This window comes from Ovis aries, chromosome 6 (assembly GCF_016772045.2).
Source record: "Ovis aries strain OAR_USU_Benz2616 breed Rambouillet chromosome 6, ARS-UI_Ramb_v3.0, whole genome shotgun sequence".
Lineage (NCBI taxonomy): Eukaryota > Metazoa > Chordata > Mammalia > Artiodactyla > Bovidae > Ovis > Ovis aries.
Window position 1 is genome coordinate 37,070,844 of NC_056059.1, and position 22,054 is coordinate 37,092,897.

General features: G+C 43.2%; 2 protein-coding genes across 2 annotated transcripts; both read right to left on the reverse strand.

Annotated features, from left to right (window-relative positions):
• Positions 1–11: 11 nt before the first annotated feature.
• On the reverse strand, positions 12–3,355 carry LOC132659935 (MLV-related proviral Env polyprotein-like). The gene is made up of 2 exons (XM_060416904.1): positions 2,782–3,355; positions 12–2,348 (listed from the first exon to the last, which is right to left on the reverse strand). The coding sequence occupies exon 2, from the start codon at positions 2,266–2,268 to the stop codon at positions 340–342; it is 1,929 nt and encodes a 642-aa protein (XP_060272887.1). The 5' UTR covers positions 2,269–2,348; positions 2,782–3,355; the 3' UTR covers positions 12–339.
• Positions 2,280–11,191, reverse strand: LOC114115227 (uncharacterized; the record flags this gene model as incomplete). Its single annotated transcript, XM_042251083.2, is given in 5 exon segments — positions 2,280–4,237; positions 4,240–4,983; positions 4,986–5,811; positions 5,814–5,844; positions 5,883–11,191. Coding segments are annotated over 5 exon segments (4,554 nt in total), but the record flags the coding sequence as incomplete, so codon positions are not given.
• Positions 11,192–22,054: the final 10,863 nt, after the last annotated feature.

Genomic DNA, 22,054 nt, shown 5'->3' on the forward strand with positions numbered 1-22,054 from the left:
GTCCACCAAAGTAATGCAAAAGGCATAAAGGGAGTTTATTTCTTGTGCGCCAGGGTCCTAGCCTCTCCGACACAGCAGAATGCGGCTGGACCCCGAACAAAGAGGTATGGCGGTTTATATACAGTTTGTCCCTTAGTCCAGCAACAGGCATAGTTGGCACTACCTGATTGGTTACATGCGAAGCTGAGCTCATACATTCCCCTGATGCTGCTTCCCTATAGATTTTTTTCTTATTTGGTTATGGAATGTTTAGCGCAGGAGCTACTGACCCAGGTCCCTGATGTAGTTACATACCTCACTAAGTCTTCCGATAACCTAACATTCCCCCCTGTTCTTTGATCATACAGAGGAATCTTCCTCTGTTCCCGGTGATACAGTTTGATATTGTTGCCGTAGCACAAACAACTGCACTGTGTTAATACGTTCTTTTACAAAGGCTACAAGTCTGTTGATGATGCAGGGATGGAACGTGAGCATTATTAGAAGGATTATCAAGGGTCCTAGTAAGGTTGAGATTAAAGTAGTCAGCCAAGGGGATTGTTGAAACCAAGACTCAAACCATCCTTGTTGGGCCTCCCGCTCTCGTTTACGCTGGGCTAGCCCCTCTCTCACTTTGGCCATAGATTCTCTAACTATACCCGTATGGTCTGCGTAAAAACAACATTCCTCTCCCAGGGCGGCACAAAGTCCCCCCTGTTGTAGAAATAGCAAATCTAGCCCTCTTCTATTTTGCAAAACTACTTCAGACAAGGAAGTTAAATAAGACTCTAAATGACTTATAGACTGTTCTAGTCGGGTGATATCTTCATCTATCGCTGCCCTTAAAGAGTTAAATCCTTGACTTTGCATAGACAAAGCTGTAATTCCAGTTCCAGCTCCGGCTATCCCTAAGCCAAACATAGTGGCTATAGTAATTGCAGTAAGGGGTTCTCTTTTAATTCTATATGCTCTTTCTTGTTGATTGAGGGTTGACCTATGGGCCCAATAGTCGTACACAGTTTCTTCCGACCTGTATATTATTTTAGGTACTACTGCTACCATGACACAGAATTCTTCTTTGGGATCAAAAATTGACTCATGTACACAAGGGGTCAACCCGGTTCTGGAACATACCCACCATCCTCCCATATGGGGAATCATCCAGCTAGCCAGAGGCCCGTTTACAGATCTTGTGACATTGACACATAGGGAGGTTTTATCTGACGGCACTGTGCCTATACATAGCCCCTTTCCCCATACCTGCCTCATCGTGAGTCCTACCTTGCGGTCTCCCCATTGACACTGGGAGGGATCTGAGGCGTTGACCAAGCTGTAAGAAGCACTGAGGCCTATGGCTTCATAGTATGGGGGAGCTACGTTGTAACATAACCAACAGGATCTAGTTGCCTCAGGATGAGTCTGGTTTAAGGCGGTGTATGCAGCCTTGACTAATTTCCACAACGGGTCTGTCTCAGCAAGAGCTTCATCCTTGTTAGGTTTAGTTAAAGTCAACGAAGTTGGGTGGGGTGTGGTTGATAGGGTCACAGCACCTAATTTCTCTACCTTATTAGGTCCGATACTGTGTACTAATATTGGTTCTATTGTCTGACTAATAACCAGAATTCCCCCAGGCTTTGCTTCAAACCACTCAGCGTAGAGTTGGAGGCCCCATGATAGCCCGGAGACCCAAGACCTCTCCAGTTTAGCCGCTTCCTGGTTGAACATTACTTTCACCTGAGCAATTGGGCTCCAGTGCTGTTTCCATTGCCACCCGCCATAATCTCCGAACAGGTTTTGGTAATCTTGGTCCCAGGGCCCGAGATAGGGCTGGACAAACGAGAAATTGACTAAGTCCCGGTTCCCGATCTCCCATTTCCATCTCCCATCATTGGAGGTCACACAGCTCCAGGACCAACAGAAATAATGTTGCAGCCCCCCACAAGTCTCCCAATTATGTCTCTTCAGGTGTCCGGGACATGCCCAGAATCCAAAGTTTCTGGTCTGGGCCGCTGTCCAAGTAGTCTTTATAAGGTCTTTGAGGTTGAAATACAGATCTGGCCACCACGTATTAGGGGGGTGAATTCCGGTGGTCAAATTGAGTACCTCTCGAGTCAGTCCGTTCCAGAGTGTCCAGGTGATCTTAACAGGTTGGTGGGGGTTCACACTGGCAGTCACAGGACAAAGCAACACAGTCATCCAGATGACGGTCCAGATGAGTCTCGTCGGTCCTGCGGCTGGCGCTGGATCTTCAATTTTAAAGGGTTGGACAGGTGTAGAGACGCTTCCCATTGTCTTTTCGTGTCTTCTTGTTCGGCTGAAGTAGCTGGGCGTACGTGATTGCAATGCACCCAGGGCCCGATACCGTCGACCTTCAAGGCAGTTGGGGTGGTAAGAAGAACAACATAAGGACCTTTCCATCTGGGTTCCAGTGCCCTGGCGTGGTGCCTTTTGACCCACACCCAGTCCCTGGGGCCAATGTTATGTGAGGGGCTAATTCCCTCACCTTGACCCTCATGTACCTCTCGGAGTAGTTTCCAGACGCGAGAGTGTACTTTGCCCAAAGCCATCAAAGCCTCCTGGAATTGTCCCAAGGTGGGAAGTGGAAACTTTTTCCCTTCAAATTTTGGACATACAGGAGGGTGGCGCCCATGCAGAATTTCAAATGGGGTCAAATTGAGCTGATAAGGAGTATTACGCGCACGAAAAAGGGCGAAGGGAAGGAGAGTCACCCAGTCCCCGCCAGTCTCCATAACCAATTTAGTTAAAGTTTCTTTTAGGGTCCGATTCATTCTTTCAACTTACCCCGAGCTCTGTGGGCTGTATTCACAATGTAATTTCCACTTAGTTCCTAGAGCCCGGGCAAGGTTCTGTATTATTTGGCTCACAAAAGCAGGGCCATTATCAGAGCCAACGGTCACTGGCAGGCCAAACCTGGGTACTATCTCTTCTAAAATCTTTTTAGCCACTACCATTGCAGTTTCTCCCTTAGTAGGAAAAGCCTCTACCCACCCTGAGAAGGTATCTACCAACACTAGCAAGTAGCGGTAACCATACTTGCCTGGCCTTACCTCAGTAAAATCTATCTCCCAATGCTGTCCTGGGCCTTCCCCTCGATACCTCAGTCCTGCGTGTTGCCTCTTTCCTGGCTTCATCTGTTGGCATGCCTTACAAGCTTGTACTATGTTTTTTACGGTTGTTTGGTGCTGGGGAAATCATAGGCTCGCGGTTTGAAAAAGCAGCAGAGTCTTTTTCTCTCCCAGATGAGTAGATGAGTGCAGATGTTCACACAGTTGTCCCAACTGAGCAGGAAGTATCAAGTAGCCATCGGAGTCCCGGTACCATTTATCCTCTCCTTGTTGGAGGTTGGGATATTCCTGGATCCAGGCCAGGTCTGTGGACGAATACTCAGGGGTTGGGGGCAAAGTTCCCATACCTGGGGGCGGAAGTCCGATTGCCAGCACTGGAGCGGTGTACTCTTCGTCAGCCGCCTTCCGAGCCGCCAAATCAGTGGCATGATTTCCTCGGGCTGTGAGGCTGTCCCCCTTTTGATGTCCAGGTACATGTACTATTGATACAGCTCGAGGCAACTGCACAGCTTCCAGAAGTCGACGGATTTCTGGTAAGTTTCTGATCTCTTTTCCTTCAGCTGTTAAAAACCCCCGTTCCCGATAAATCGGGCCCTGAATGTGTACCGTGCCAAAAGCATAGTGACTGTCAGTGAAAATAGTTATTCTTTTACCTTTAGCTCTCTCTAATGCTTGAATCAGGGCAATTAACTCTGCTCTTTGGGCTGAGGTGTCTGGGGAAAGAGTCTCTGCCCATATCGTCTGTCCAGAGTCATCTACTATTGCGGCTCCTGCCCGTCTCTATACATCTCTAACATAACTGCTTCCATCTGTGAACCATATTAGGTCACTGTTATCCAGTGGCGTGTCTGTTAAGTCCTTTCGTACTGCTGTTACTCCGGCTAGTATCTCGTCACAATCGTGGAGGGGGCTATCTATTTCTGGATTGGGCAAAAGAGTAGCTGGGTTTAGAGTGCAGGGTGTTTGAAAATGAATCCGGGAGGTGTCGAGCAGCAAGGCCTGGTAGTGTGTTAAGGGGGCATTGGAAATCCATTTGCCCGGAGGTTGTTTCAGGACTCTCTCTATAGCATGAGGAGTGTAAACCAAGAGTTTCTGGCCATAAGTCAGCTTATCAGCATCATGGACTAGAAGCGTGGTGGCTGCAATAATTTGGAGGCAAGGTGGCCACCCAGTGCCACTGGGTCTAATTTCTTTGAAAGGTAGGCTATGGGACGCTTCCAAGGTCCCCATTTCTGTGTTAGTACCCCTTTTCCTATCCCTCGCTTTTCATCCACAGATAATTGGAACGGCTTAGATGGGTCAGGAAGGGCCAGGGCAGGAGCTTCCAGCAAGGCAGGCCTGAGCTCCTGAAAAGCCATTTTCATTGATTCAGTCCACTTCCAGTCTTTGTTTTCTTTGGTCCCTTCATATAAGGGCCTGGCTTTTTCTGCAAACCCCGAGATCCACAATCGGCAATATCCTACAGTTCCCAGAAACTCTCTCACTTGCCTAGGAGTGGTAGGTTCAGGGATCTGAAGGATGGTGTCTTTCATAGCCTGTGTTAGCGACCTCTGGCCCTGTTTTATCTTGTAACCAAGGTATGTAAACTCTTGCTTGACGATCTGGGCCTTTTTGGCACTAGCCCTGTAACCTAAAGTCCCAAGGGTTTGGAGAAGGTCACCTGTTGCCTCCTGGCACTCTTTTTCTGTAGTCGCCGCCAGCATAAGGTCATCAACATATTGTAATAAAACAATGGTAGGGTGTTCAACCCGGTACTCACGGAGGTCTTCATCTAAGGCCTCGTTAAACAACGTGGGTGAGTTCTTAAACCCCTGTGGTAGGTGAGTCCACGTCAGCTGCACAGGAGTCTGTCCACTGTCTTCTAGCCATTCGAAGGTGAAGATTTCTTGGCACGCCAGGGCGAGAGGCAGACTGAAAAGGCATCTTTTAAATCTAAAACAGTATACCATACGTAGCTTGGTGGCAAACTGCTTAGCAATGTATAAGGGTTAGGAACCGTAGGATGGATGTCACTCACCCGCTTGTTGACCTCTCGCAGGTCTTGAACTGGTCTAAAATCAGTTCCCCCAGGCTTCTTTATGGGAAGCAGGGGGGTGTTCCATGGGGACCGGCATCTCTTTAAGACCCCAGCGTCTGTGAGGCGTTGTATGTGAGGAGTGATTCCTCGCCAGGTTTCTTGACTCATGGGATATTGCCGTACCCTCACTGGTGTGGCACCCGCTTTTAACTCCACAACAATAGGGGGTCTCTGTCTGGCCAATCCCATTCCTGCTGTTTCAGCCCAGGCCTGAGGGTATCTTTGAACCCATGGCTGTACTTCAGGACTTACTGTTGCTGGGGCCTCTGGCAAGTACAGTCTGTATTCATCCTTCAATGCCAGAGACAGAACCTGTAGAGGGTGCCCGGTTCCATCTAAAACTGACACTTGTCCATGGCCAAAATGGATTTGGGCATTCACTTTAGACAGTAAATCTCTTCCCAGCAAGGGCGCTGGGCACTCGGGTATCACCAGAAAGGAATGAGTTACTTGGTGGGTCCCCAAATTCACATGCCGTTTTGTAGTCCATCCATATCGCTTAGTCCCGGTTGCTCCCTGTACTCAGCTACTTTTCTTAGACATAGGCCCATCTCTTTGGTTTAAGACTGAGTATTGAGCTCCCGTGTCTACCATAAAGCCAACCGGTTTCCCCTCCACATTTATAGTTATCCAGGACTCGGGGAGGGGCGTCGAGCCTTGACCCCCCCCTAGTCACTATCCTCTCCTGCGTAGAGGATATGACTGTCAGGAGGGGGGTCTCGTTCTTGGAATTTTTTGGCCCCTCTTTTAGGTTTTTCTTGGGGCATTTATCTTTCCAATGTCCAAACTCTTTACAAAACGCACATTGGTTCTTTTCAAGCTTGCGCCTTGCAGGTTTCTCCTCAGTTTTTGAATCTGGCTTTTTCCCTTTTGGGGATCTATTTTTGTTTTCAATCCCAGCGAAAAATATCTGAGCCAGCTCCTTTTGATTTTTACGGTTTTCTTCAGCCCTAAATTCTCTGTCTTCCCTTCTAATGCGGTCCTCTCTTTCTTCCAGGGTCTCTCTATGATTAAAAACCCTCTCTGCTGCCCTCACTAAATCTTGTAGGGACTGTTCACCGAGCCTCTCTATCTTTTGTAACTTTCTCCTAATATCGGGGGCTGCCTGATTTACAAATGCTAGCATGACTGCTGCCCTAGACTCATCTGCCTGGGGGTCCATGGGGGTATACTGTCTAAAAGCTTCCATTATCCTTTCAAGGAAGGCTGCCGGGCTCTCATTTGGCTCTTGCCTCACCAAATTTACCTTGGCCAAATTAGTTGGTTTTCTGGCGGCCGCTCTAAGGCCAGCCATGAGGGTCTGACGGTATACTCGGAGACGGTCCCTACCTTCAACGCATTCGAAGTCCCAATTGGGTCGCACCAAGGGGAACCCCTCTTCAATGAGGTGAGGCTGTATTGTGGGCCTCCCATCTACCCCCGGCACATTTTTCCGGGCTTCTGACAGGATCCGTTCATGCTCTTCTGTAGTGAAAAGTACTTGTAGCAGTTGTTGGCAATCATCCCAAGTGGGGTTGTGAGTAAAGAGGATAGATTCTAAAAGATCAATAAGACCCTGAGGTTTCTCAGAGAAAGAGGGGGTTTGGGTTTTCCAATTGTACAAATCACTAGTAGCAAAAGGCCAGTACTGATATGTGCATTCCCCACCCTCTCTGGCTGGCCCCGCCCGGACCGGAAATGCGTGAACAGTGGAGGAGGGCAATTCCGGGCCTTCCTCCTCCGCTGCGCTAGCCATCTCCCTTGCCCTTCCCCGAGTTCCCTGGGCGGGGCCTCCTCCCCTAGGGGGAGCTGAGGGCTCGGCCCTCCTCTGGGCTTCTCCCGACGAGACTTGAGGAACCTGTGGAAGCAAAGGTGGATTTGGATCCGCATACGGGGGGTGGGGACAGTTCGGTTTCCAAGTCAATCAAATTAGGGTACAGAGAGGAAGATTCCTGGAACACCGGCTTGGGTCGTTTTTCCTCCTGGTTTTCTTTCGTTTTTTCAGACGCTTTCATGACTAGCACCTGTGGGTTTAGTAAGGTTGGAGCCGGGGAAGAGGGACGGGGAGGTTTAGGAGAAGCAAGAACGAAGGGTTTAAGCCATTCCGGTGGGTTCTTCACTAGATCCTGCCAGACCAGAATGTAGGGAGTCTGGTCTGGGTGCCCGGCAGGACCAGGAGTAAGCACCCTCTCTTTAACTGCCTGGATGATCTGGGGATTGAAGGTTCCCTCTTGTGGCCATCCGACATCAAAGGTGGGCCATTCAGCGGAACAGAACGTCACCAGTTTGCTCTTCTTTACTAGTAACGAAAGATTCCGAGCTCTAGACTTAAAATCAGAAAAATGGTCAGTCATCAGGGACAGCGGAGTAGAAGTAGATTGCCCCATGGGTACAGAGAACACAGACAATGACAACAAGATACTCACACAGACAGTGCCAGCACACAGAGTCACAAAAATGACACAACAAACAGATTCCAATTCAGTCTCTTTTAGCACTAGAGACCCCTTTTCTATTTGCAAATGTCTTACCGTCAGGACGTCCTCAGTGCCAGCCGCCTTCCCGGTACGCTACCGGGGACTCGGCCTTACGCTGGGCTTGCCTTGTCTCTCACACCTAGATGCCTCCCCAGTACGATACTGGGCCCCGGACTTAATCTAGGCCTGTACTATTAGCACCGGTGCTTCGGAGTTCAGAGCTCTTTGCCTCTCAGCGGGGCTTCTCCCTCTTACCAGGGGAATTATTCCTCCAGTGGGGCGGAGATCCCGGACGAGCCCCCAAATGTTATGCTCCGTGTCCATGTCCCCTACCCGACCGAATGAACAAGTCCACCAAAGTAATGCAAAAGGCATAAAGGGAGTTTATTTCTGGCGCGCCAGGGTCCTAGCCTCTCCAACACAGCAGAATGCGGCTGGACCCCGAACAAAGAGGTATGGCGGTTTATATACAGTTTGTCCCTTAGTCCAGCAACAGGCATAGTTGGCACTACCTGATTGGTTACATGCGAAGCTGAGCTCATACATTCCCCTGATGCTGCTTCCCTATAGATTTTTTTCTTATTTGGTTATGGAATGTTTAGCGCAGGAGCTACTGATCCAGGTCCCTGATGTAGTTACACACCTCACTAAGTCTTCCGATAACCTAACACTCATCTCATCATAAGGGCTCTACTCTAATGAAGTAACTATGTTCCAAAGACCCCACCTCCAAACACTATCACACTGCGATTATGGTTTCAACTTATGAGTTTTAGGGGTTAGAGCAGGAAGAGGGGATACAAACATTCAGTCCATTGCCAGTGATTTGTTTCTTTGTGTGTGAGGAAGAGGGGCAAAACATATCTCCCCATCTTTGCTTTTTAGGTTTTCAGCTGGGTTCTGTAACAAAAGACAGATTAATAAGAGAACAACAGTTTATTAATGTGTGTAGTGCACATCATGTGTGGAAACACTTAAAATGAAGATTGACTCAAAGTGGTGGCTTAGAACTCTGGCCTATATAGCATATTCAACAAAGAACAATACATTTGTAGGAAAGTCACAGGACAAAGGAAAATCATTTTAGGCTTCCAAGTACAGCAAACTTTGGAAAGGTAAATATATGGGATGAAACCAATGAAGTAAGCTTTGTTTATGGATTTCTCTGTTGCCATCTCTGGGCTCACACAGTTTATCTCCAGAAAAAGAAGAATTTATATCCTGCCTAGAGGCAGAATAGGAGGCAAGTAGGGAAACCCTTTCCTGTTCATTGCTTCTTAACTGCCATAAGCTCAAAATAATTTTTAGGTCAAAGAGGCATATTTTGTGGTGATGTATTTGGTCTCCTTCATTTACTATCCGAAAAGGCAAAGAGAAGAAGAAAAATGAATGGGAAAAATTATTCTATCTCAGTCCACCAGTTTGAACCCCAAACTAGAAAAAGAAAGCAAAGAAAGAAAATATAACCAAATTTTAAACTCCGTGAAGAGACTGTCAAGTATGCACACATACCAAATTATCAAAAAGTTAAAAATAACATTCTCATAAAAATATATAATGAACACAAGTCAAAGATTTTATTCAACTAATTAATAGGGAGCCAACAAGATGGTAAGACTGGTTCCTACATAACGAAAAAATTTTTAAATAAGATAGCTACACTAGATATAAAACTGGTTAATGTCTAATGGGCTTCCTTTGTGGCTTGGATGGTAATGCATCTGTCTACAATGCAGGAGACCCGGGTTTGATCTCTGAGTCAGGAAGAGCCTCTGGAGAAGGAAATGGCAACCCACTCCAGTACTCTTGCCTGGAAAATCCCATGGACGGAGAAGCCCAGTAGGCTACAGTCCACGGGTTGCAAAGAGTCGGACACAACTGAGCGACTTCACTTCACTTCACTTCAACATTCTTCAAGGCAATTAACTGGCAATTCACTCCTTTGGCGTTTTCTTTTCTAATGGACAATAATTATTTGCATCTTTATGGGAAAAAAACATGTAACTTCACTATAATTTTGGCCTGTAATTAAGAGCAAAGTGTTTTGAACAGGGTATATTCCCCAAGATTATGACATATTCCTTGATTTGCCTGATAAACAATGCCCTCCCAAAGACACTGAAAGTACACACAACTCATGCTTTTGCTTTATTTCTGAGGTTTAAATAATGTTTCTTAATAGAAAGGATTTTATGCCATTTTTTTCACTGCTGTGTTACTAGCACCTAGAAGTAGTGCTTGAAACTAGAAAGCCAACAAAAATGAATGAAATAATGCCATTTGCAGCTATGCAGATAGACCTAAAGATTATCTTACTAAGTGAAGTAAGTCAAAAAGAGAAAGACAAATATCATATATCACTTCTATGTGAAATCTAACATATGACACAAATGAACTTATCTACAAAATAGAAACAGACTCACAACATAGAGAACAGATTTGCGGTTGCCAGGGGGAAGAGAGGGTGGGCGAAGTTTGGATTGTGAGCTCGAGACTAGCAGATACAAATTATTTTATATAAAATGAATAAACATCAAGGGCCTATTAGATAGCACAGGAATTGTTTTCAATATCCTGTGATGAAACATAATGGAAAAGAATACAGAACATATGAAAAAGAATATATACACATATATAAGGCTTCCTGGGGCTTCCCTGGTGACTCAGAGGTTAAAGCATCTGCCTCCAATGTGGCAGATCCGGGTTCGATCCCTGGGTCAGGAAGATCCCCTGGAGAGGGAAATGGTAACGCACTCCAGTATTCTTGCCTGGAGAATCCCATAGATGGAGAAGCCTGGTAGGCTACAGTCCACGGGGTCGCAAAGAGTCGGACACAACTGAGCGACTTCACCTTCAAAGGGCTTCCTTGGTGGCTCAGATGGTATACAATCCAACTGCAATGCAGGGGACTCAGGTTCAATCCCTGGGTTAGGAAGATTCCATGGGGAAGGGAATGGCTACCCACTCCAGTATTCTTGCCTGGAGAATTCCATGGACAGAGGAGCCTAGTGGGCTACAGTCCATGGGGTTGCAAAGAGTCAGACACAACTGAGTGACTACACTTTTCACTTTCATACATATATAAAACTGAATTACTTTGCTGTTCACTGGAAACTAACACATCATTGTAAATCAACCATACTTCAATAAAAAACAAACAAAAAAAGAAACTAGTAGACTCTTGATAAATAGTTGTGGAATGAATGAAGTTATGTTCTAAGAAAGCCTTTGTTAGTTGATTGTTTATAACACAGAATGGGTTTTCCTCTATTATAATGTTAGAAGTTATGGTGGTTAGGTTTCTTGTCAGCCCACAAATCTTTCTATCGTCCAATGACACCAAGAGGGCCTGATGCCAAGGGCAGAAATGTTTTCATGAGAAACACATTCATCTATTCAAAATGGAGAACCAGGGAGTTCTCTGGAGGTCCAGTGGTTAGGATTCTGCACTTCCACGGCAGGGGCACAGGTTGGATCCTTGGTTGGGGAACTAAGATCCACAAGCCATGCCACATGGCCAGAAAAAAAAAAAAAAAAGCAGAACCAGGGCCACATCTCTGCCACCTCTGCACTTACATCCCCAACTCCACCTACCAACCTTTACCCCAGAGACATTGCTCCCTCAGGCTCTCTATAACTGGGCAGTGTATCAGGAATTTCATCACAGCAATGCTGGCTGCTTTGTGTGTGGGCTGTAGTTGAAGGAAAAGGAGCAGGGAGCAGGTGGTCTTGCATTGAGGATGAAGTGCTGGGGAGCCTAGAAGTCTGATGTTATAGCTCCAGTATTGCTCTCAGTCACACATTTTTAACTTTTCTTTTCTTCTGTAGGTTCCAACATGGACTTGCCTGTTTCCCTTTTATTGTCGCCATCTTAAGTTCTAAACAGAGGCTGTCTCTACTGCAAACCACTGAAGGACAGAATGATGTCAGAGAGTGGGCCTGAAAATTCCATCTCTCTAATCGTGCCTTGGTTCATGGTGATCAGCCCTCACCCTGAAGCCACCAAGAGTAGCCTCATTAGAAAAGATGCTCCTATACTCAAGGGATTTAGAAGCTGTGTACCAGTAACCAAGGACAAAAGACAAGCATATATTTATCACACCCAGCTTCAACACATGAGAACTATTGCTTCACCTGTACCTCAGCCCACTTTTCCCTAGCCCTCACCAGACTATTTTGAAGCAAACCACATTATAAAATTTAATTCATAATATTTCAATGTTTGTCTCTAGAAGAACTATAATAATAATACTATTCCACAGGTTTTAAAAAGTCAAAAATAATCCAAAAGATCTGTGTAGTGTAACCATTGTTACATATTGCTAACTTGCCCTCTTAGAAATGTACAAAGATTTGCCCTTTCATCCTCAGTTTAGAGCAGCACCAGTCCCACAAATATATTGTTCATCTCCACCAATCTATGTCTCTCAAAAATTATGCCTTTTTCTAAATCTCCTTTCTTTGTTAATGAGACTGAGCAACTTACCATTTTGTACTGTCCATTTTTATTTCTTCTTTTATAAGACACCTCTTCATGTGCTCTGTTGATTTTTCTATGCCTCAATCTTATAATGATGATGAGTTAAAATATTGAGGATTTTAACCTACACTGCATCATCTACATTGCATGTAGTAGAAAAAATTTTCAAACAAACTTTATTTTCAAATAATTACTTAAACTATTCACAGTGAGTCATATCATGGTATTCCATGAAGTTGTTAAAAAATATATTTTTGTCAAAACCTATAGAAGGAACCCTAATGTAAATCACGGACTTTGAGTGACAATGATGTGTCAAGTCGATTATAGTAAATGTAACACTGGTGGGGGATGTTGATAGTGAAAAGGGCTGTGCATGTGTGAGGGGGGAAGGGATATGTGAGAACTCTCTTACTTCCCACTCAATGCTAAGAAACTGAAACTGCTCTGAAAAGTGAAGTCTGTTTTTTTAAAAGTATATATTAATATAGAGTTATTATCTAAAATTTTCTATTAAATGTTCATATTGAGATCATTTCTCTCATTGAGTACACTATTTAAATATGGAAATATTACATTGCAAATATAATCTAACACAGTACAATCCTAGATTCAATAACAATTATGATTTTATTTATTTATTTACCTATCTTTGACCACATCAAGTGGCACGCAGGATCTTAGTTTTCTGACCACAGATCCAACCTGCGCTTCCTGCATTGGCAGCATAGAGTCATAATCACTGGACTACCACGGAATTAAATCATGAAATTCTATAAACATATTTTAAGTTTCTCAATCATATTTTTGAATCAACTATACATTTTTCAAAAACATAGGCTATTATTAAAAGCAGATTTTGGTGTACCACAAACTTCAGTGGAAGGTATAGAGATTTCCCTTTTACTCCCTGCCCACAACATGCATGACAGTTATTATCAATTAATCTATCTGTATTGACATGGACAGCAATTCATTATGTGTGTGTGTTTAAATGGCAACCCACTCTAGTATTCTTGTCAGAAAAATCCTATGAACAGAGGAGCTTGGTGGGCTACAGTCCAAAGGGTCACAAAGAATCGGACATGACAGAGCAACTAAGGAATTTATATACAAGTAAAAACAAAATTAACAGAAGAAAATGAATAGGACATTCGTAAGGAATAGGACATAATTTGAGCTTCAAGATATACATTTGTATATATAGAAAATATTCAGAATAGCTGATATATTTTATTATCTCTGTTTAAATTTGGGAAATTCAGTAGTGGCCACAGGACTGGAAAAGGTCAGTTTTTATCCTAATCCCAAAGAAAAGCAATGCAAAAGGAGAAGCCTCAATCTATCTTGGCTTCCTCTTATGATTCTTCCTCTTTTTCCTCCTCTTGTCTCCTCCCCACTGAGCCTGCCCTATGCAAATTGGGCTAGCCAAGAAGGGGGTGTGTTTGTTTCACCTGAGGTTCTCACGCCAGTCTGCAGATTTTTTTTTCCTCCATTTTCGCAGGCTTTTCCCTTTCTTTGTCTTTTATCCACTGCCATTTTGGACTCCTCTTTCCTTTTCTAACTACCTAACAATTGGAAAGACTGATGCTGAAGCTCCAATACTCTGGCCACCTAATGTGAAGAGTTGACTCACTGGAAAAGACCCTAATGCTGGGAAAGATTAAGGGCAAGAGGAGAAGGGGACGACAGAGGAGAGGGTTGGATGGCGTCACTGACTCATTGGATATGATTTAAGCAACCTCCGGGGGACAGTAAAGGGCAGGGAAGCCTGGTGTACTGCAGTTCATGGGGTCACAAAGAATCGGACATGACTTCAACACTCAACAACAACAATGTGGAAAAACAGAGGCACTGAGAAGTTAAATTCTGTTTTGGAGAAACCACCTCTGGCCATTGACCTTTAAAACAGTCAAGAAATTAGGTCATTTCAGAACTGAAACATGATCTAGAAACTTCTCTTATCGTATTGATAGAATTGTTTTGGTTTATCTAGGTCTAGGCCATTTGATACATCTCCTATTCAAGTCCTCCTACAGACTTACTGATGAATATTTTTTCATCTTTACTAGCTCTATAAATTCAAACTTATTTTGGCTGCACCACAAGGCATACAGGATCTCAGTTCCCTGACAAGAAGCTGAACCTCACCCCCTGAAGTGGAAGCACAGAATCCTAATCACTGAACCACCAGGGAATTCCCTCTTTGCTCATTTTTAATGTATGGAAACAGAATTAAATATCTCTATCTGGTGTTTATATTTTTCCAATCAACAATATTTATTTAAGAAAAATCCATGAAGCTTTACCCACATCTACCCTGAGGTGTGTGTTGTTAGAAGAGGGTGCTTGCCAAGACCAGTGTATTCTCTTGATAAAACTTTGTTAGCCTTTGCCCTGCTTCGTTTTGTACTCCAAGACCAAAAATGCCTGTTACTCCAAATATCTCTTAACTTCCTGATTTTGCATTCCAGACCCTATGATGAAAAGAATATCTTTTTTTGGTGTAGTTGTAGAGGGTCTTTTAAGTCTTCATAGAACCATTCAACTTCAGCTTCTTTGGCATTAGCAGTTGGGACATAGACTTGGATTACTGTGATGTTGAATAACTTGCGTGGGAAATGAACCAAGATCATTCTGTCGATTTTAAGATTGCCCCCAAGTACTGCATTTTGGATTCTTTGACTGCCAGTGAGGGCTACTCCATTTCTTTTAAGGGATTCTTGTCCACAGTAGTAGATATTATAATCATCTGAACTAAATTCACCCATTTCCATCCGTTTTAGTTCACTGATTCCCAAAATGTCTGTGTTCACTCTTGCCATCTCCTGCTTGACCACATCCAATTTTCCTTGTTTCATGGACCTAACATTCCAGGTTGCTCTGCAATATTATTCTTTACAGCTCAGACTTTCACCACCGGACATATCCACAACTGAGTGTTTCCACTTTGGCCCATCCACTTCAGTTAGCAAAAACAAGAGCTGGAGCTGACTGTGGCTCAGATCATGAGCTCCTTATTGCAAAATTCAGGCTTAAGTTGAAGGAAAGTAGGGGAAACCACTAGACCATTCAGGTATGACCTAAATCAAATCCCTTATGATTCTACACTGGAGATGATGAATAGATTCAAGGGGTTAGATCTGGTAGACAGAGGGCCTGAAGAACTATGGATAGAGGTTCATAACGTTGAACAGGAGGCAGTGACCAAAATCATCCTGAAGAAAAAGAAATGCAAGAAGGCCAAGTGGTTGTCTGAGGAGGTCTTACAAATAGCTGAGAAAGGAAAAGAAGCGAAAGGAAAAAGAGAAAGGAAAAGATACACCTAACTGAATGTAGAGTTCCAGAAAATAGAAAAGAGAAATAAGAAAGCCTTCTTAAGTGAATAATGCAAAGAAATAGAGGAAAACAATAGAATGGGAAAAACTAGAGATCTCTCTAAGAAAATTGGAGATCCAAGGGAACACTTCATGCAAGGATGGGCACAATAAAAGACAGAAATGACAAGCAATTAACAGAGGCAGAAGATATTAAGAAAAGGTGGCAAGAATACAAAGAAGAACTATACAAAAAAGGTCTTAATAATGCAGAGAACCATGATGGTATGGTCACTCACCTCCAGACACCATGGAGGGTAAAGTCAAGTTGGCCTTAGGAAGCATTATTATGAACAAAGCTAATGGAGGTGATGGAATTCCAACTGAGCTATTTCAATTCCTAAAAGATGATGCTATGAAAGTGCTGCACACAATATGCCACAAATTTGGAAAACTCAGCAGTGGCCACAGGGCTGGAAAAGGTCAATTTTCATTGCAATCTCAAAGAAGAACATCGTTAAGGAATATTCAAATTACCATACAATTGTGCTCATTTCACAGGATAGCTAGGTAATGCTCAAAATACTTCAAGCTAGGCTTCAGCAGTACGTGATCCAAGATGTATACAAGCTGGCTTTAGAAAAGGCAGAGGAACTAGAGATCAAATAGCCAACATTTACTGGATCATAGAAAAACCAAGGGAATTTCAGAAAAACATCTACTTCTCCTTCATTGACTATGCCTTTGACTATGTGGATTACAACAAACTGTGGTATGTGCTTAAAGAGATGGGAATACCAGACCACCTTACCTGTCTCCTGAGAAACCTGTATGCGGGTCAAGAAGCAAGAGTTAGAATTGGACATGGAACAATGGACTGGTTGAAAATTGGGAAAGGAGTATGTCAAGGCTGTATATTGTCACCCTGCTGATTTAACTTCTATGCAGGGTACATCATGTGAAATGCTGGACTGGATGACTCACAAGCTGATTTAGATTACTAGGAGAAATAACAACAACCTCAGATGTGCATGATATGCCCTCAGAAGGCAGACAGAATGAAAACCACAATCACAGAAAACTAATCAAACTGATCACATGGACCACAGCCTTGTCTAACTCAATGAAACCATGAGCCATGCCATGTAGGGCCACCCAAGGTGGATGGGTCATGGTGGAGAGTTCTGATGAAACACGGTCCACTGGCAAAAGCAATGGCAAACCACTTCAGTATTCTTGCCTTGAGAACCCCATTAACAATATGTAAAGGCAAAAAAATAGGACACTGAAAGATGAACTCCCTAAGTCGGTAGGTGCCCAATACACTACTGGAGAAGAGTGGAGAAAGAATGAAGAGATGGAGCCAAAGTGAAAACAACACCCAGTTGTGGATATGACTGGTGATGGAAGTAAAGTCCAATGCTGTGAAGAACAATATAGCACAGGAACCTGGAATGTTAGGTTCAAGAATCAAGGTAAATTGGAAGTGGTCAAACAGGAGATGGCAAGTGTGAACATCAACGTTTTAGGACTCAGTGAACTAATATGGATTGGAATGGGTGAAATTACTTCAGATCACCATTCTATCTACTACTGTGGCAAGAATCCCTTAGAAGAAATGGAGTAGCCATCATAGTCAACAAAAGAATCTGAAATGCAGTACTTGGGTGCAATCTCAAAAACAGCAGAATGATCTCTGTTCATTTCCAAGGCAAACCACTCAATATCACACTAATCTAAGTTTATGCTCCGACCAGTAATGCTGAAGAAAATGAAGTTGAATGGTTCTGTGAAGACCTACAAGACCTTCCAGAACTAACACCCAAAAAAGATGTGCTTTTCATTATAGGGGACTGGAATGCAAAAGTAAGAAATCAAGAGATACCTGGAGTAACAGGCAAATTTGGTCTGGAGTACAGAATGAAGCAGGGCAAACACTAATAGAGTTTTGCCAAGAGAATGCATTGGTCATAGCAAACACCCTCTTCCAACAACACAAGAGAAGACTCTACACATGGACACCAGATGGTCAATACTAAGTTCAGACTGATTATATTCTTTGTAGCCAAAGATGGAGAAGCTACTTACAGTCAGCAAAAACAAGACCGGGAGCTGACTGTGGCTCAGATCATGAACTCTTTATTGTCAAATTCAGACTAAAATTGAAGAAAGTAGGGAAAATCGCTAGGCCATTCATGTATGACTTAAATCAAATCCTTTATGATTGTACAGTGCAAGTGACAATAGACTTAAGGGATTAGATCTGATAGAGTGCCTAAAGAACTATGGATGGATGTTGGTGACATTGTACAGGAGGCAGTAATCAAGATCATCCCCAAGAAAAAGAAATGCAAAAAGGCAAAATGGTTGTCTGAGGAGACCTTACAAATAGCTGAGAAAAGAACAGAAGCTAAAGGCAAAGGAGAAAAGGAAAGATATACCCATTTGAATGCAGAGTTCCAAAGAATAGCAAGGAGAGATAAGAAAGCCTTCCTCAGTGATCAGTGCAAAGAAATAGAGGAAAACAGTAGAATGGGAAAGACAAGAGATCTCTTCAAGAAAATTAGAGATACCAAGGGAACATTTCATGGAAAGATGGGCACAATAAAAGACAGAAATGGTATGGATGTAACAGAAGCAGAAGATATTAAGAAGAGGTGGCAAGAATACACAGAAGAACTGTACAAAAAAGATCTTAATGACCAAGATAATCACAATGGTGTGATCACTCACCTAGAACCAGGCATCCTGGAATGTGAAGTCAAGTGGGGCTTAGAAAGCATCACTACGAACAAAGCTAGTGGAGGTGATGGCATTCCAGTTAAGCTATTTCAAATCCTGAAAGATGAATCTGTGAAAGTGCTGCACTCAATATGCCAGCAAATTTGGAAAACTCAGCAGTGGCCACAGGACTGGAAAAGGTCAGTTTTCATTCCAATCCCAAAGAAAGGCAATGCCAAAGAATGCTCAAACTGTTGCACAATTGCACTCATCTCACACACTAGTAAAGTAATGCTCAAAATTCTCCAAGCCAGGCTTCAGCAATATGTGAACCATGAACTTCCAGATGTTCAAGCTGGTTTTAGAAAAGGCAGAGGAACCAGAGATCAAATTGCCAACATCTGCTGGATCATGGAAAAAGCAAGAGAGTTCCAGAAAAACATCTATTTCTGCTTTATTGACTATGCCAAAGCTTTTGATTGTGTGGATCATAAGAAACTATGGAAAATTCTGAAAGAGATGAGAATACCGGACCACCTGACCTGCCTCCTGAGAAATCTGTATGCAGGTCAAGAAGCAACAGTTAGAACTGGACATAGAACAACAGAATGTTCCAAATCAGGAAAGGAGTATGTCAAGGCTGTATATTGTCACCCTGGCTTATTTAATTTATATGCAGAGTACCTCATGGGAAACGCCAGGCTGGATGAAGCACAAGCTAGAATCAAGTTTGCTGGGGAAATATCGATAACCTCAGATATGCAGATGACACCACCCTTATGGCAGAAAGTGAAGAACTAAGGAGCCTCTTGATGAAAGTGAAAGAGAAGAGTGAAAAAAGTTGGCTTAAAACTCAACGTTCAGAAAACTATGATCATGGTATCCGGTCCTATCACTTCATGGCAAATAGATGGGGAAACAATGGAAACAGTGAGCTCCAAAATCAGTGCAGATGGTAACTGCAGCCATGAAGTTAAAAGATGCTTGCTCCTTGGAAGAAAACGTATGACCAACCTAGACAGCATATTAAAAAACAGAGACTTTACTTTGCTGACAAAGGTCCACCTAGTCAAAGCTATAGTCTTTCCAGTGGTCATGTATGGATGTGAGAGTTGGACTCTAAGGAAATCTGAGCACCAAAGAATTGACGCTTTTGAACTGTGCTGTTGGAGAAGATTCTTGAAAGTCCCTTTGACTGAAAGGAGATCCAAGCAGTCCATCCTAAAGGAAATCAGTCCTGAATATTCATTGGAAGGACTGATGTTGCAGCTGAAACTCTAATACTCTGACCACCTGAGGCGAAGTACTGACTCATTGGAAAAGACTGGTGCTGGGAAAGATTGAAGGCAAGAGGAAAAGGGGGCGATAGAGGAATAAGATGGTTTAATGGCATCACAACTTGATGCACATGAGTTTGAGCAAGCTTCGGGAGTTGGTGTGCTGCAGGAAGCTTGGTGTGCTGCAGTCCATAGGGTCGCAAAGAGTCAGACACAACTGAGCAACTGAATTGAACAGATATGCATATGATACCAATCTAATGGAAGAACGTGAAGAGGAGCTAAAGAGCCTCTTAACAAGGCTGAAAGAGAATTTTGAAAAAGCTGGTGCAAAGCTCACCATTTAAAAAACAACCATCATGGCATCCAGTCCGATCCCTTCATGGTGAATAGAACAGGAAAAAATTGAAACAGTGACAGACTCTTTTCTTGGTCTCCAAAATCATGGTGGAGGTATGAAATTAAAAGACACTCCTTGAAAGAAAAGCACTGACAAACATAGACAGCATATTAAAAAGCAGAGACATCACTTTGGTGACAAAGGCCCATATAGTCAAAGCTCTGGTTCTTCCAGTAGTCATGTATGGATGTGAGAGGTGGACCATAATGAACGCTGGGTGCCGAAGTACTGTTGCTTTCATATTGTGGTGCTGGTGAAGACTCTTGACAGTCCTATGGACTGCCAGGAAATCAAACTAGTCAATCCTAAAGGAAATTAACCATGAATATTTGTTAGAAGGACTGATGTTGAAGCTGAAGCTCCAATACTTTGGTTACCCTATGTGAGGAGCTGACTCATTGGAAAAGAGTCTGATGCTGGGAAAGATTGAGGGCAAGAGGAGAAGGGGATGACAGAGATGAGAGGATTCACTGGTACCACTGACTCAATGGACACGAGTTTGAGCAAATTCCGGGAGACAGTAAAGGACAGGAAAGCCTGGTGTGCTGGAGTTCATGGGGCTGAAAGAGTCTGGCATGACATAGTCACTAGACAACAATAATGTGAGGCTACTCATGAAGCTATTAGATTTCTGCATGTGCATCATATATGACCTGTCTTCTTCCTTCTTCTCCCAGGATGAGCACTGAGATAGACTCCAACCCCTTTTACCTTGGGCTGTGATGCCACGAATATCTTTGAACATGTTCCCACATATGTGTGTGTGTTAGTTTCTCAGTCATGTCTGATTCTTTGTGACACTATGGACTGTAGCCCGCCAGGCTCCTCTGACAATGATATTCTCCAGTCAATAATACTGGAGAGAGTTGCCATTCTCTTCTCCAGGGATGTTTCAACATATACCCATGTAAAAATGTATTTGGAATATATACCAGGAGTAGAATTGCTAGATCATAGAAAATGTGCCTTCTTCACTAGACCAAGATATGGCAGATTATTTCTCCAGAATGCCCACTGGCGGTGGAGGAGAGTATGTTCCTCTTTTCCCACATCTCTTTCAACCCTTGACAGGATCCACATTTCTGATTTTTGTCAGCCTTAAAGGTATGAAGTGATATCCTTGTGAATGTTTCACTTTGCATTTCTCTGAGTACTGTGATTCTTGCTTATATTAAGTGAATAACCCATGGTAAAGTCCATGAACTCAGAAGAGTCAGATTGAACCTGCCACTTTAGGTGGCATACCTTGCCTTGTTCCCTGAGCAGGCCGATATCATTTTTTAAACAGCCAGATGGATATATAATTCACATACTATATAATTCACCCGTTTAAAGTACACAGTTCAGAGGTTTTTAATGTATTCACAGAGTTGTACAGCCATCACCACCATTACTTTTAGAATACTTTAATCACCACCCCCCAAAGAAACCCTTTATCCATCAACCCATCAGTATTCATTCTCCACTACTCCTCCAAACTCTGACACTCCTCAGTTCTTGGCAACCATGATGCTACTTTCTGTCTCTATAGATTTGCCTATTTTGGACATTTCATATAAATACAATCACACCACATGTGGTATTTTGAGACTGGCTTCTTTTACATGGCACAATGTTTTCAAGGTTCATCCATGTCATAGCATGTATCAGTACTTCAATTCTTTTTATTGCTGAATAATACCCCACTGTATGGATGTACCACATTTTCTTTATCTACTCATCAGTTGATGGACACTTGGGTTATTTCTACTCTTTGGCTATTATAAAGAATGCTGTTATGTACATGCATGTACATACTGTTATGTGGATGTGTCTTAATTTCTCTTGAGCATACACTAGGAACTTCTGGGTCAAATGGTAACTCTACGCCCAACACTTAGCAATTGCCAAATTCTTTTCCATCATAGTTGTCCAATTTTATATCCTTATCAGCAATGTATGAAGGTTCAGATTCTTCCACATCCTTGTCTACACTTGCTATTGTCCATGTTTTTTTTATTATAACCACCCTAGCAGGTGGGAAGTGTTAGTCACTCAGTCATGTCCGACTCTTTGTGACCCCATGAACTGTAGCCCACCAGGTCCCTCTGTCCATGGGACTTCCCAGGCAAGAACACTAGAGTGGATTGCCATTTCCTCCTATAGCAGGTGGGAAGTGGCTTCTAATCCTGGCTTTAATTTGCATTTCCCTAATGACTAATGATGTTGTGCATCTTTTCATGTGCTTTAATGGACTATTTGTATATCTTCTTTGGAGAAAC

Bases quoted from the DNA above. Each gene is read 5' to 3' on its own strand.
- LOC132659935 (XM_060416904.1), bottom strand. From the start codon at position 2,268: ATGGGAAGCGTCTCTACACCTGTCCAACCCTTTAAAATTGAAGATCCA.